Below are 15,020 nucleotides of genomic sequence, written 5' to 3' on the forward strand. Positions count from 1 at the left end.
TGTTTCTCTATTTAATATGGTTTAATTACATTTATAGTTATATGTTACCATTGTTTTATACTAGATTTTTTTATATAGTGTAAGGCACTGAATTTTTGCCGTGAATTTGTTGGACACCTCTTTGAGTCCCCCTGGGTGAGAAAAATGGTATACAAATTAAGTAAGTAAATAAATAAATAATAAATAGTAAGGACAGGTTGTTTATCTGTAACTGTGGGTCTATGGGTGATCATCTTTGAATTCACAAAATGAGCCCAACTGTGGGATTTTGCCCCTATAACTGATGGACAGAGTCAACCCACAGCTGCCCTGAGTCTGCAAAACCAGAGCTGGCTGTTGATGATGGGGTTACTTCAAGCTCTCCCATTCATGGGCTTGCATAAGCCAAAACAGAATTGATGGCATTTAACAATAAATTAGCTATGTTTCTTTAATCAGGTCTTAGTAGCCATAGACAAAGTCTTCACTGTACATCAAAAGCAGTAGATGAAGAAAGACATTGATATGCAAAGTGAAGAAAAATAGAAAAATAGCTATTCAATGATTATTGGAATAAATTGTGCCAGGTAAACCAAAAGAAGCAGAAGACTTAGAAGTGGAGAGAATAGCTGGACGCAATGCAACATGCTTATAGGCAATGGGGGAGAGAACCCATCAAAAAGCCGCTTTGTTCTACACCAGGCGTGGGCAAACTTCAGCTCTCCAGATGTTTTGGACTTCAACTCCCACAATTCCAAACAGCTTTAGGGGAAAAGAAAGGGGCCTGAGGCTGTTTGGAATTGTGGCAGTTGAAGTCCAAAACACCTGGAGGGCTGAAGTTTGCTCATGGGTGTTCTACACTGTTCCCAAATAGGGCTGCAGTGCAGGTGCAAACCCATTTGTGTGAGTCACAGAAAGGATAAGTAAATAATTCCCTGTTACTAGTAGATACCAAAATAAAACAGGCCCAGTAAGCTTCTTTCACAATATTGTTCTACAATTTCTGTAACCAAGTCTAATATAATATTCATCTTGCAATAATGATTTCACACCTGCAAACCATATTGTTTATATAAATGATGCCCCCAGTGCCATTCTTCTAAGAGCGGCTAATGGATTGGATACTACATGAGTAAAGTAACCATGGTTATGTGCTCTGAGCAAGAGCTGAGTTTGTCAATGGCTCTTCTACAATGTAGGCTTTTTCAGCAGAAAACTTCCACCTGGTGCTCCCATCACTGAAATGGGGAAAGGGAGGAATATGGAGTGTTTCTCCGTATTACTGAGAAACAAGTCATATATTTCTGCCTGACATTTGGGTCTCTCCACCCAAACAACTACAGCATTTCAGAAAGAGAAGTGCCTCTGGCAATCAAATCACATGGGGGAAATGATTTAGCAAACATGGGGGGGGGGGGGGGGGAGCTTACTTCCACTCTTCAGCAAGCGTTTCTCTTCTTCTTTCAGCTTATTTTGCATCAGCCGTAAGGTGTTCTCTGCTTCCTGTATGGAAAATAAAAAAAAATCAGATTGGCAACTGCACCACTGACTGAAGGAGAGAGTAACAAGACATGTCTTTAAGCTTGAAACTATGAGCTTGGCACAGAATGAGACTTCACAAGGAGAAATAGTATATTCCCCAGTCAGAGTGAAGCAAGCCAGTCACAAGTACTACACAAGAGTTGATTCTGTACATGATCCTGTTTTAAAAGTCTATCTCATCATAGACTCCTATTTCATTCTTGTTCTGAAAGACTCATGCCAGAAAGCTGCCTTGGAAGATTTTAAAAAAACACAATTTTTTTTTTGTAAAACCTGTTGGTCTAAAAAAAGGACAAAAATTGTACAAATATATACAAACATATATGGCCAGATAGGTTTTGATTTATATTTTAGTTGTTAGCTTGAGTTCTAACCAGAACAGTTGTTAGAAGGGGGAGACTATATGTGGTGATTTAAAAAGTTACCATTGAATTAGGTTAACTTGTGTTACTATAATGTAGATATGTGGATCATTATTTATTTATTTGTTTGTTTATTTACAGTATTTATTTATATTCTGCCCTTCTCACCCTGAAAGGGACTCAGAGTGGCTTTTACAGAACATACATACGACAAACATTCAATGCTGATTGCACAATTAACAAGGACAGAAAACACAAAAAGAGGTAAAGGCAGTTTTCCCCATCTTATTTCTGGCATCTTGGGGGCTGTGCTTAACTCCAGCCATGAGGGGAGGGGAGGGTACCTCCCTGCTAAAAGCTGCACTTATTTTATCTACTCGCATTTCTGCTTTCGACTGGCTAGGTTGGTAAGTGAGCTGGGGCTAATGGCAGGTGCTCACACTGCCACACTCGAACTGTTGACCTTACAATCTGCAGGATTTTTCTACAGCACAGCAGTTTAGCCTGATGTGCTATGCCCGGCCCTATATAACAAATTATAGCTTTGTGATAATGTCACACTAGATGCAAAGAAATCTGAACTTGACAGAAGGTTGTATGACACACAAGAAAGCAGAAGGAGAGGAAAGAGGGACTTCACATTTTATATAATTTTCAAAGGTTATAACTTTATATAATTATATAAAGTACAAGCTGCCTTTATGAGTCAGTTTAGCTCTGTAGACAAGCATCCTAAAATCCTTCAATATGACAACCTCCTCCAGTTGCTCTCCAATGTAAAAAGGGGAAATTAACAAAACAAAACCAAGTCAGGGTGACCAGTAAAATTGGATAGACGTCACTGAAAGTAATTTTCTTCCTATCTCACTCTTGCTCTAATTGGCACAACAAATGGGATTCTGTACCGAAGAGCGTCTTTAACATGATAGTGGCAAGATGCTGCATTTAAGTGCTCCTTCTGCCATTATATATCCATTTATTTCTATCAATGGATGCCATAATCAATAACTCACCAAATATCCCAAACTTCACTTAGAAAAGATGTAGCAACAGTAACTGGTTTTGAAAAAAGCTACAATGAGGTGTGTGTGTTTTGAAGCATGGTGCTTTTGAAACCTTAATTATACTGAGAGATATTTCTCTTGAAGGTGCTAAAAGCCTCAAATTAAAGAGAGGCAGTAAAAAAAATTGTTAAAAAAAAGAACTTAACATCAGTCAAGAGGTTCAGCTCAACAAGGTTCCAAGTTAACACTTAAAATCTTCCCATTTCAGTTTTACTGGGCTTGAGTGTTGGGTAGCGTTTGGGCCCCAGCTTGGTTACAGAAATCCACTTTGAGCCCTTCCAGACAGGCCCTATATGCCAGGATCCGATCCCAGTCTTTCTGCTTGAAACTGGATTATATGAGTCCACGCTGCCAGATAATCTGGGATAAACAGAAAATCTGGGATCAGATCCTGGGATACAGGGCATGTCTGGAAGGGCCCTTTATCTCAGCCTTGGAGAAAAGTGGCGTAAGTCTTCTACAAGAGGGTTTTGCCAAGATAGTTTTACTTTTGGTCTGCTGTACATAGGAAGTGACTTGAAGTCAGTAAAAACAATATGAATAGACAATCAAAACTGGATGGCCATCTGTCAGGGATGCTTTGAATGCGATTTCCTGCTTCTTGGCAAGGGAATGGACTGGATGGCCTATGAGGTCTCTTCCAACTCTAGGAGTCTATGATTTTATGAAAACGAAGCTTTAAAGTTTAGATATTACAACTTTCCAGTTTATATAAATATAGGGGGGGGGGAGTGTTTTGTTTGGCTTCTCCTTTGGTCATCTTAGCAATAATCCAAGGCTTGATCCTAACCAATAGGGAGCAGTTGATCATTGCTTTAGAGGACAGTGATCATTACACAATCATAACCAATTTCATGGAAGAAGAAAAATGGGAAACATCTGAAAAAGCCAATGTGAGAATGGGTAAGAGGCTAGAGGACTGGAGACAGACGAAGACCGTCCCGCTCTTCAAAAAAGAAAGAGGAAAAAAGATTTGGGAAACTATAGGTGGACATCAATTGTACACATGAACTTGCCATAGCAGCTCAGAGACCAGGGAAGATGATGGAAAAGTCATGTTCTGCTTGCGTGGGCTCAAAATCACCTTGCTGGAACACAGTGTATCTTTAGCAGTGAAAAGCCTTAACCAGAATATTATCTCTGGGAGGGGAGGGAGAAGCCAAAAGGGAAAGAAATGTGATGCAAATATTGGGCAAAAGGAACAATCTATTATGCCAAAAGGGACCCACTGAGGAACCAGAGTGTATTAACAGGGGGCCATTCAAAGCAAAGTATTCCCACTTCACCGGATGGCTCTTCAGGGCATTGTGATCAGTCAAGGACATCTCCAATTAAATCAAGCATGCTTTTATCACAGCAGAAATCACCTCAACAGGTCTTCTGCTTTTGTGCGCACTGCTCTCTCAGGACCCAGGGAAAATATGAATTCTAATGATTCAATAACAGTTCATTTGCTGTTCTCTTGATGTATTACGGTTCTTTAGTGCTCATTTACTCTCTCGACTGGTTGGATGTGTGCCCTTTATACTCATCTTCGCTGATGATGGGGATAACAATATCGACAGCTCGGCATCTCATTTATTTCTTATACATAAATACATCATGAACAGGCACCAGATCTCACAACTGGGCTCCTCCAAACCAGGACAGTGGAAGAAAGGATCACATCTGATCTGCCTCATATGTTATTTTCACTATTATGTGTTGCCTTTTCGCAATGGATCCCCCCCCCCCCTCACCCAAATCTGAAATTCAGATTTCCAAATTCCAGATACTCAACATGTATATGTCTGGCTCACAATCACATCTAAGGCATTAATTTCCCCTATCCTTATTTGTTGTCCCCCCCCCCCCCCTTGCATTTATAATTTAACATTTAAATGCACAACGAAGTGCCAACCAAAGCTGCCTCAGTCCTGTTTTTGTCAAGTTTTGCACTTGTACCTTTTCACAGAGTCAAAGCACTTGTATTGACTAGCCACACTCTCACTAGAGCTTAGTCTTAACAAGGACTGAAAGAGCCCACTGCCATGAAGCTATTTAAAAGTGAAGCACAATCGAAACTAATTGGGAGAGTATTGCTTCGTTGCTGCTATTCTAATACCAGAACACTTCCTTAAGAGACCATAATAAGGAATAGCAATCCTCACTTCCCAGAAGAGTAAATCAGGTAATGATTGTATAATCGCCAGTGGTAACTTCTATTCCGACAAGCAGCATAGGTTGGTGTTTTCCAAGGTTCTACAAGAACAATTTGTACACAGGAATGTCATTGTAATGAATTATTCTCAACAGAAGTGCAATTGAAGGGAGTTAATAATCATTTCAGGATGGATTGAGCAACTCTGAAGCCTCAATTACGGCTCTCGCATCATACCAAACGCAAATGGCAGCGTGCTCTGTTCCGCACAGATGTTCAGGTGTTTTAGGCAAAGGCTGGGGTAGACTGACATTGATGGTTCTCTAAATGCCTTAGTCATAAGATAGAAAATATGAACATCAACATCAAGCCCACACTTCTTTCAATCATCCATATCTATTCAACAATAATTATGGGATGATATCTCTATGGGATGAGATTTAAAAAAAAAACATGCAGGGGTCTCATGGGCTAAAAGATATGGGTCAAATTTCAGTAATTAAGATGAACGCATCACCAAAGATGTTGTTTTTACTCCAATCATTTCCCACCACATAAATTACGTTCCATTGAAACAATGGGAAAAAGACTTGCGAACTTCAATCTGGCAGGGGAAGAAACTTGAAGTCATTGCACAACATTTGTGAGTGCCTAGGCACCACAGTACAATGTGTAATATAGGGTGCACAACAGCAATGCACTACACAACAGGGACAACTGCAACGTACAACATACAAAGATGCAATTGCAAAGCACAGTGTGAAACTGCACCATGCAACTGCAACACCCAACAGCAATGCTGTTTCCGACACTATCAGAAGAGTAGGCTCACTGTCAATTGTTGATTTTTTGGTATTGAACTACCCAAATGTACAGCCAGAATTGGATGCCAGCCAGAGTGCGACTCTAGCAGAACACCACTGAGCAAATTAATCAATGGAATGATTTCTAACGAAGATATCAAGAGCTTCTTGTTCCATTAATCTTACATTACTCCCTTCAGACTAAGGCTCTCTGAGATATGAAAAATCTTTTGCTGTCTATCAAATGCATGAAGCAGCTGGGTAATAGCCTACTTAGCGGAGCTACTAAACTGGAAAATATGTGCAGGACTGCTTGCACAAGGCAACGTCTGCTGTACAGCAACAATGGAACAAAGGTATCACACTCATGTCCCTGTGTGTCAACAATATTTCAGCCAGAGAAATAGGGAAAACACCCCATCATTTTTCATAAATTGCACAGACTTAGAGAATTAGAGTTGTAAGAGACCTCAAGGGCCATCCAGTCCAACCCCCTCCTTTCTGCCAGGCAGGAAAAGCACAATCAAAGCACCCCCAACAGATGGCCATCCAGCCTGTTTATAAGAAGGAGCCTCCACCGGACTCCAAGTCAGTGTCAACATATACCAACTGCCAACACAGACTACATGAAAAGATTGCTAATTCCTATGTACCAACAAACAAGAAAAATCCTTAGGTCACACTGGGGAAATCATATCTAGTGCGGCTACAACATGTACCAAATGCATCCACATTTCAACTATGGAATCATAGAACTGTTTTAGAACATTAGTCTCTTGGACTTGCTTCATTTCAAAAATAGGAATGAAGGGCAAAATCCTTCTATATCAACACATCTAATTAAAAAAACACACACATCAGAGATTAAAAAGCAACAGCAGTCGTTATGTTACCCTGGTTGTAATCCCCCACCCTGTAAACCCTCTGCATCAGTCAGGGGAGAACTTTCAGGAAACCTTCATGTCATCTAAAGTGCCGCATTAATTAAAAAGTCGAACGCTTTGTTCAGCTTTAAATTGCTTTTTCCAATTAAGAGACACAATCAAGTAAATGGCATCAGCTGCAAAACAGCGGTAGAGACCAAAAACCATTGCAACAATTACTGCTTACTCAATCATGCTGTTTAGACTGTGCACAGTTTCACCTAATAAATAATCATTTGTCTGCAAACATACAGGTAGAACTGTTTCTTTACAAGGCATTTAGAGAAGCAAATTAGGCTTACCATAGAACACATAGCTATTCTTTCAGCAAAACTCCAAGAAAGGGGTGCAGGTGGCACCATTTCCTCTCTACCAGAATTGCTGAAAATTTGTTAATGGCAACCAATGGCAAATTAAATTGATAAATTCTTCAAAGATCCCACTATTCAGGGAAAGGTTGGAATGCAGTTATCTCTCATCTCACTGCATACTTTCTTTTGTGAAGACTGGGAAAGACAGTGATTATGAGGTACAAGAAACAGTAGGCTTCCCTAAATGGCTGAGCTAATCTAACATTGGATCAGCTTCCTTGCAATAACAGTATAATCAACTGCCCACCATTTGTAGTTCACTAGATAACATACTAAAGGGACAGTCAACACACATGGAAGAAAGAATGAAACTGCCCTTTCAGGAACATGCAACCAGGTTCCTGGCTGAGTAAAGCACCCTCATTTTGTTCTCCTTCATGAAACAACCACTTAAAATAGAACCCCATTGTCTCATTCAAGAAGCTGAAATGCTATTTGGCTATAAATAACGTATAAGCCTATGGCATCTATTCCTACAAGAGACATGGGGATTCACCTACACTGTAGGATGTATGCAGTTTAATATCACTTTAAATGTCATGGCTCAATGCTGTGGAATCATGAGAGTTGTCATTTTACAAGGCCTTTTGTCTTCTCTGTCAGAGAGACTGGTGCTGCACCAAACTACAAATCCCAGGATTTCACAGCATTGAGTCACAGCAGCTAAAGTGATGTCGAACAGCATTAATTCTACAGCTTAGATGTAATTTGAGTCACTGTCACTTCGGATCTGAAATCTACTAGGCCTTACAATATCCACTGTGGTTCAGTGCTTAGCTCCCTTCTCTGTTTTTTTGTGAATTTGCCAAAATCTTTCACAAAGCCACCTCAGCCAGTGACATGTTTGTGACTGTGAATTCCATTACAGGAAGGATTATTTTCTTTCCTTACCCAAGCCCCTTGCCAAATCAGTATCACTGAATGACCTGAGTTCATTTAATAACAAGAAAAACCGGATCAACCTCATTGTTTATAACTGACACATCCATGGATAAAATGACTGGAAGGGACTTTGACAGGTTGTTCCATCTTCCTACTTCGATGTCCAGCTAAATTACTGCCATCAATTGTTTGTCAAAACTCATTTGAAGGCTTGACAGTGATGTTATGGATTTCTCAGTATCCACAAACAACCTTTAACAGAACTATGGATGCACTTGCCTTCTGAAAAGCAGTTCACTACTTTTTTTTACCCATTGCTTTGCAAACAAGCAAACTTATTAAGCCCACGTGTGACTTGCTGTTATGAAATAGGACTTTAAAAGGCAACACAATCAAGCCTAAATTCTTTGAAAAAAAGGAGTGGCACTAACTTCTGCTAGTGCAACGGTTCTCAACCCGGGGTTGCAACCCCCAGAGGGGCCAACTGGCTGTTTCCGGGGGTCACAACACCGCCTCATTCGGCCCCACTTCTGACATAATAAATAAATTGGTGAGGTACCCTGGAGGATAAATCTAGATGACCAGAATAAAACTGAAGATAAGAGAAACAAGACAGAAGCTAAAAATGAATCAATGTGATACTTGAGAACAAACCCTCACCTCAAATCTTTCCTGCTCCATTCGGTGTTGGTCATCGAGTTGCTGCTCCAGATACGTAAGGTTGCGAAATTTCTCCAAGTAACAGCTATATTGTTTCTGCAGTTCCTCCTCAATTTTTTCATATTCATCCATAAAGGCTGGTCTGAAATATAAGGGAAAGGAGCAGGGTAAAAAATGTATTTTTACTTATATGATCTTGGGAAGCCTCCTTGCTCAGATCCTCATTATTTCTAGGCTGATACTAAGCACCCAATTCACAAAAAGGAGCTTAGTAATAATGCTGCCACTCAGAGGAGTGAACCATTCCTTTGAGGATGTCTCTATACACCTAATCAAACAAAGGAAATTCCTAAAGACAGGCAAGTACTGAGGAAAGGAACCAAATGACTAATTTTAGAAAGTCAAGAAGGTACGGAGCATTGGAATATAAGTTTTCTTACACAAATGAATGGCATGCATGAATACATACTTATAACGACAATTCAGCTGGAGGAGCAGATTATTCCGAAATAATGGTTCAAGTCAACAAAACTTTAAATTCAAGTCATGTTCCTGAACAAGCTGAAACACTGTCAAACACGGGAACCCCTCTGCTCAATAATTTAGAACTCTGCAAGATTAAACCAGCATGGAATAGCGGTTTGAGCATTTGACTATGGATCTGGGGACCAAATTACTGCTCAGCCATGGAAACTCGTTGGATGACCTTCCAAAACTCACATTTTCTCAGCTACAGAGGAAGGCTGAGAAATCTTGTAAAAAAACAAAACAAAACAAAAACGCCTGGCCATATGGCGAAAATGACTTGAAGGCATATAACATCAGTGCTTAAACCAAGTGATACCTTCCTTTATTTCAAGCGGCTGGCACAACTTGTTAAAGCCAACAAGAAAGATTTAAGATGTTTAGTCTGCAATAATTCATGCTAAATACCAGACAGAAGTTAGCTTGCATGCATTTAAAAGATCTATGCTTCAGATAGACCTAATACAAAATGCCTGTTGATTTTCTGTAAGCCACCAGGAGTTTTTCTTTGTTGAAGAGCAGGATAAATATTCAATGAATGAAAAAGCAAATGCCGCAACAACCGTTCTTCAAAATACAACAAAAGTGTCAAGGGACAACTTTGGGTCTCAATCAAGAGAGAAAACCGGGGAATAAATAAATAACCCCTTACCGAACACTCTGCAGAGTCTGGAGCCGCTTGTGATTCCTTTCCAACTCCATTTTCCTTTTTTCAATCTTTGCCTCCAAACTCGCTTCATCCGAAGCCACGTTATTCAACATGTCTTTGGTTTTCTGGACCTGCTCCTACAAGAAGCAGAAAGAGAAGGCTGTTTCCATTTATAATTCTGGGAGGTGTGGAGGAGCTGGGAGTCCACATGCACACGTGCCAAACTAAGAGAAAGGGGCAGAAATAATGTCACGGAGTCCTGTGCATGATAAGCTTTTAGCGCAAACAACAGTTGCAATCCTGGAATGGTTCCCAAGGTACAAAAGGAAAGAGAGGAATCTTGATTGCTTCACTATACAGTGGGAAAAGACCCTGCCCTTCGTTTTGACAATATCACACAATTGTTATGGTGAAATAAGACAAAAGAGAATCCTGTATTTTCCACAATGGTGGTTGGGATAAAAGTGTGGATAACTACAATAATTTAAAATGGTCAGTCAAGCATATCTAATTTCTTCACAGAGAAAAGTCGAATTCTGAAGCCAATTTCAAGTGGAAGGAATCCCATAATTTTATGTAATTGGTTATGTAACACATTATTATTGCATAAAGCCACAATTCTAACTACTGGGAACTTCTATCAGTTGCACAACTGGTTTGACTCCTAAACTTTTGTGGGAGGTGTGTATATTTGTGAGTCACATGTATACGAAGAAGTCAAGCACTTACAGGGATGACAAAATAATTTTTTGATAGACTTTGTGGTTAAAAGACCATGACCATTTCAAATTTCAGACCACAGTCCTGTCATTTCGAGAAGGACAAGAGTCACTCTCTGTTCTGACAATTTTAAAATATTCCTTACGCTCACTGGTTTGAGCCCTGTTCAACAGCAATATAGCATTAAGTATTAGATCAATCAAGAATGATACTCTTTAAAGCTGATGTCCTATTTTTGAATGATAGGACTTTCCAAATATCCAAAGGCTCTTTCCCTATTACATTTGTTAGTCTCTGATGACAGTCTCATGATAGTTGTAAATGGAGGGCTTTTGGTAAAGGCTGATGGGACCCATCACAACTGCATTAAGACTAAGGAAAATTTTAATTTAACTGGGCCAGGTCACTAAGAATTAGAAAACATCATCCATCTTAATTGGTTTTTAAGGCTCTATATGGTTCCAAATTGGGGATAACACTTACTTAGCAATAAACTAGCAACCTTAAATGGATGCAGCAATAGATAGATTGGACTATACCATTCATTTTTGTGAGTCACCATATCTGACCCATATAGAGCTATGACTATGTATAGATGGAAGATGATCAACTATATCAGAGGCATGAGCAAACTTGGGCTCTCCGGGTGTTTTGGATTCCAACTCCCACAATTCCTAACAGCCTCAGGCCCCTTCCTTTTCCCTTTCCTTTTCCACTTAAGCTGCTGAGGGGGAAAAGGAAAGGGCCTGAGGCTGTTAGGAATTGTGGGAGTTGGAGTCCAAAACACCTGGAGTTTGCCCATGCCCGAACTCTATACTCTTTTCACATTAAACTAGTATTAGTTAAATTGTTATTTTGGCTGACTTAAGAGCATAACTGATTTAGAAATCAAGGAAATGGAGTCTGGGAATGACAGCCAAAATGCGTCACAAAAGATGAATGCATTAATGACCTTCTAATCTTTAAAACTGGCTAATTAGGCAAGAGGGAATAGCTTGACATTTAAGCACCTAATGGATTTGTTTTATTAGTCTGCTTCATAAATTGTATTGAACCAGCTAACTTTAAGTAATTTTGTAAAACATAAAATGAAGTGTGGTAATATTGCCGTTTCCTGAAGCAGCTGTTTGTAATATCAACTGCTGTTGAAATACATTTGGAAGTTATTTAGAAGTATTTTTGAAGTTAGCTGACTTTAAAGTGCTTTTCCCAACTTTCTTGCAAACATTGTTCCCACTCTTTCCATGTAAATACTGTATTTCAACTTTTCTGATTCATTTATTCTTTTCTCTTTCTATCCGCTCTTTCTAAGGAGCAACATATTCCAAATAAAAACTTTTTTTAAAAAAAGAAATATATTTGGGATCTGGATTCTTTTCAGCAGGTGGACAGAGAGAGAAAAACAAATCTTAATTACACAATGTTTTTATTTATGATAACACAGTGGAATTCTTCTCTCGGGAAATAATTTTGCATTCACCCAGCAGCTTAAGGTTAATTATCTCAGCCCCAGCTTAAATTATTTAAAACACAGGTACAAGAACAGTAGTCTGTAAAAGTTACAAGGTTGTTATGAAGAATGCTGAGATCAAACAAGATATGGCAGCAGCAGTCACCTTTGTTTAATTTATCATCTGTCTTGTTCATATAGACATTTTAACAGCAAAAAGGACATACAAGTATGGAGAACTGATGACACCAAGTCCTAACTTTGCCCCCAAATTCTTTCTTTTCCTTTCCCCTCTGAGATTCCCATTTCAGAAATAAGATGTCTTGTAGCAATGTGTCACCAAGGGGGTTTGAGAGTTGAACATTTGCCTTATCTCATTAATGTAACAGTCTGAATATAAACATTGGACTGCTTCCTTAAGCAGACAATTGATAGAAGAAGCATGGCTGTGACCCATCAGTTCAGACACACCTCTAAAATAAATGATCATTCCAGCTTTGCCAAAGATCTTGTTTCGACCAGGAATGTGCAAGACACAAAAACAAGGAAGCACTGAAAGGACAGCATATTTGACAGCAGAAGTTCTAATCTAAGGTAACTGCATTTAGTGAAAAAGGAATATTAAAAACCTTGAATACTGAATGAGGAAACCTATTTTCAACTATATATATATGTATACTCACCAAAATGTCTTTGATGGCAACTCTCATCACCTTTTCAGTCTCATTTATCTCCAGAGGTCTGGCAATTGCTTCTGTTCTCATTTCCTGAAAGATGAAACCACAAAAGAAGCCGTCAGAGGCTGAGCCTTTAATTAATACCCGCTGAATTGCAAGGAGCTGGGCTGCTCTGACAAAGGAATTTGAATAACAAATGGAAAGTAGTCTAATATTTATGCAGCCTGAATTAAGAACCTTCAAAGAATGGGAGCCCATTAAGGTTAGCAAAAGACTTTGTGCTAAATGTTTTCAGGTTTGACACTTTTTGAGGGTGCCAACTAAGTACACATATGTGATAAAACAAGTCTCGATGAACCTGATGGGATCGACCTGAGAACATAGAAAAGCCCTGCCAGATCAGATCAATGCCACTCAATTTCAACATATTGTTCCCACGGTGGCCAAGCAAATGTCTCCTGGCATCTCACAAATGCACTTAAGTGCCATGGTAATTACAAGATTGCATGAAATAAAAGCCATCGTAACTGCTTGCATGCTAACAGTTAACAAAAGGGAAAAAACTGAGAAAGTTAAGAAAGAAACAAAGTGAGGAAAGAATGAGAGGGGATAAGTAACATGTGAAAAATGCCACACATTTCTTTAGGACTTATTTCAGTTGCAGATGCAGAGATGTCCAAATGCCCAAAGATCACCGTCTCCCAAAGCAGTTACTCTAATCCCAACTCAAGAATGGAAACCGAAATGTTGGCGGACAGGAAAAGAGATTTAAAGATGGGCTTAAAGCTAACCTTAAAAACAGTACCATAGGAAGAACTGGGAAGCCCTGGCCCTTGAGCACTCTAACTGGAGGTCAGCTGTGACCAGTAGTGCTGCAGAATTTGAAGAGGCACAAATGGAGGGTGAAAGGAAGAAATGTGCGGAAGGTGCTTCAAGCCAACCCTGAGTGAGGCAGCCTTCCACTGTGGAAGAACATGCGGGTCAAGAAATGGGCTCCTCAGTCACCTACGCATGCACCGGAAGACACTACACTTGGAAGGCTATCATACTCAGACAATGAGGGATTGCCTAAGTAAGTAAAGTAAAGTTGCCTTATTCATATAAAGTGTGATGTGGATGATTATAACTTGGCTTATAGAGCTGAGATATGTGCATTTGCTAACACCATGCAGCCCCTTCATTCTTTCACACACACATAATGTTCTGATGCTAAAACATCAGCAGTGTCTTTGCTGAATCAATATTTGGCAACCTGAATCAATACTTGGGAGTACAGAAGAACCTCAGGCAGAAATCATCAATGCAGGTATTCTAGGACAAGCCTAGGATAAGCTTTGCACATCTGGAACCTATCATTTTTACCTATTATTCCTGACAAAATTGCTCTAGTCCCGTCAGTTTGAATGAGGACTATTGACGAATAGCAACTTTCAAGGCCTGGAAGAGATGATCAGTCAGACTGAGGTCTCAGCTTTGACTGGGCCTGTCTAAGACACTCTACATTACTTTAACTCTATGTTTGGGACCTAGCTGTTCTAGAGGTTCCTTCTAGAATGGTCTTGAATTTGTTTCTATTCCAGCCTGTGTTGAGGAAAAGCATTCCCATTCCAAAACCACAACACTACTATTATGACGTGCTTCACTGGGGGGACTTTGTACCACACACAGCTTTTTTTTGTGACAAGGTCTTAACTGAGAACCTTTTCCCACATGCTTTCATAGGGTTATGGTTCCGCAATGGCTTTCTTCTTCCCGCTTTTCAAAAACCATCTGCTTGATGGAGCATCCAAGTGACATCTCTGCTCTGCAGCTGTAAATCTCAGGCTACATGGTATTTACCAGATGAATGTTGTGCTACTGCATGAAATATGCAAACGCAATGTACCTTCCACTGCCTGGCAATTTATAAAAAATTGGGCTATTTATTCCCAAGGGAACAGCTAATATGCCCTCCATTCCATATAGGTTTGTTACTTTGCAATTCAGATTGATAATGCAGCCATGCAATAAAGAGGCTGTATATGGCTTTTTTAAATTGCTGCCTTGTATGGCATTTACAATAATTGAGTTGGATACGTAACATTTTAAAAGGAATTAGGATTCTTCCTCATGAACTCAATATGCATGTTCAAGTCTTCTTACATGAAAAGAGACCTGCCAAAGATGATTTTTGCAACTGTCAGTAGACGTGAAACACCAAAAGTAGTCAGACAGTCAAAGAAAAACTGGTGAACACTGCTGGCAGAGTTGTCTAGGTCTTTACCTGTTTAAAG

The 15,020-nt window shown here is 39.6% G+C and overlaps 1 protein-coding gene across 2 annotated transcripts in view; it reads right to left on the reverse strand.

Annotated features, from left to right (window-relative positions):
- Window positions 1-15,020, reverse strand: part of CLUAP1 (clusterin associated protein 1) — a 55,344-nt gene that overhangs the window by 17,281 nt on the left and 23,043 nt on the right. For both annotated transcript variants that reach the window (XM_060786251.2, XM_060786253.2), the window contains exons 6-9: window positions 12,754-12,837; window positions 9,904-10,037; window positions 8,727-8,868; window positions 1,410-1,482 (exon numbers count right to left, since the gene is read on the reverse strand). In XM_060786251.2, the coding sequence (XP_060642234.1) occupies window positions 1,410-1,482; window positions 8,727-8,868; window positions 9,904-10,037; window positions 12,754-12,837 (433 nt within the window). The remainder of the gene's footprint in view (window positions 1-1,409; window positions 1,483-8,726; window positions 8,869-9,903; window positions 10,038-12,753; window positions 12,838-15,020) is intronic.

Source organism: Anolis sagrei, chromosome X (genome assembly GCF_037176765.1).
Source record: "Anolis sagrei isolate rAnoSag1 chromosome X, rAnoSag1.mat, whole genome shotgun sequence".
Taxonomy (NCBI): Eukaryota; Metazoa; Chordata; class Lepidosauria; order Squamata; family Dactyloidae; genus Anolis; species Anolis sagrei.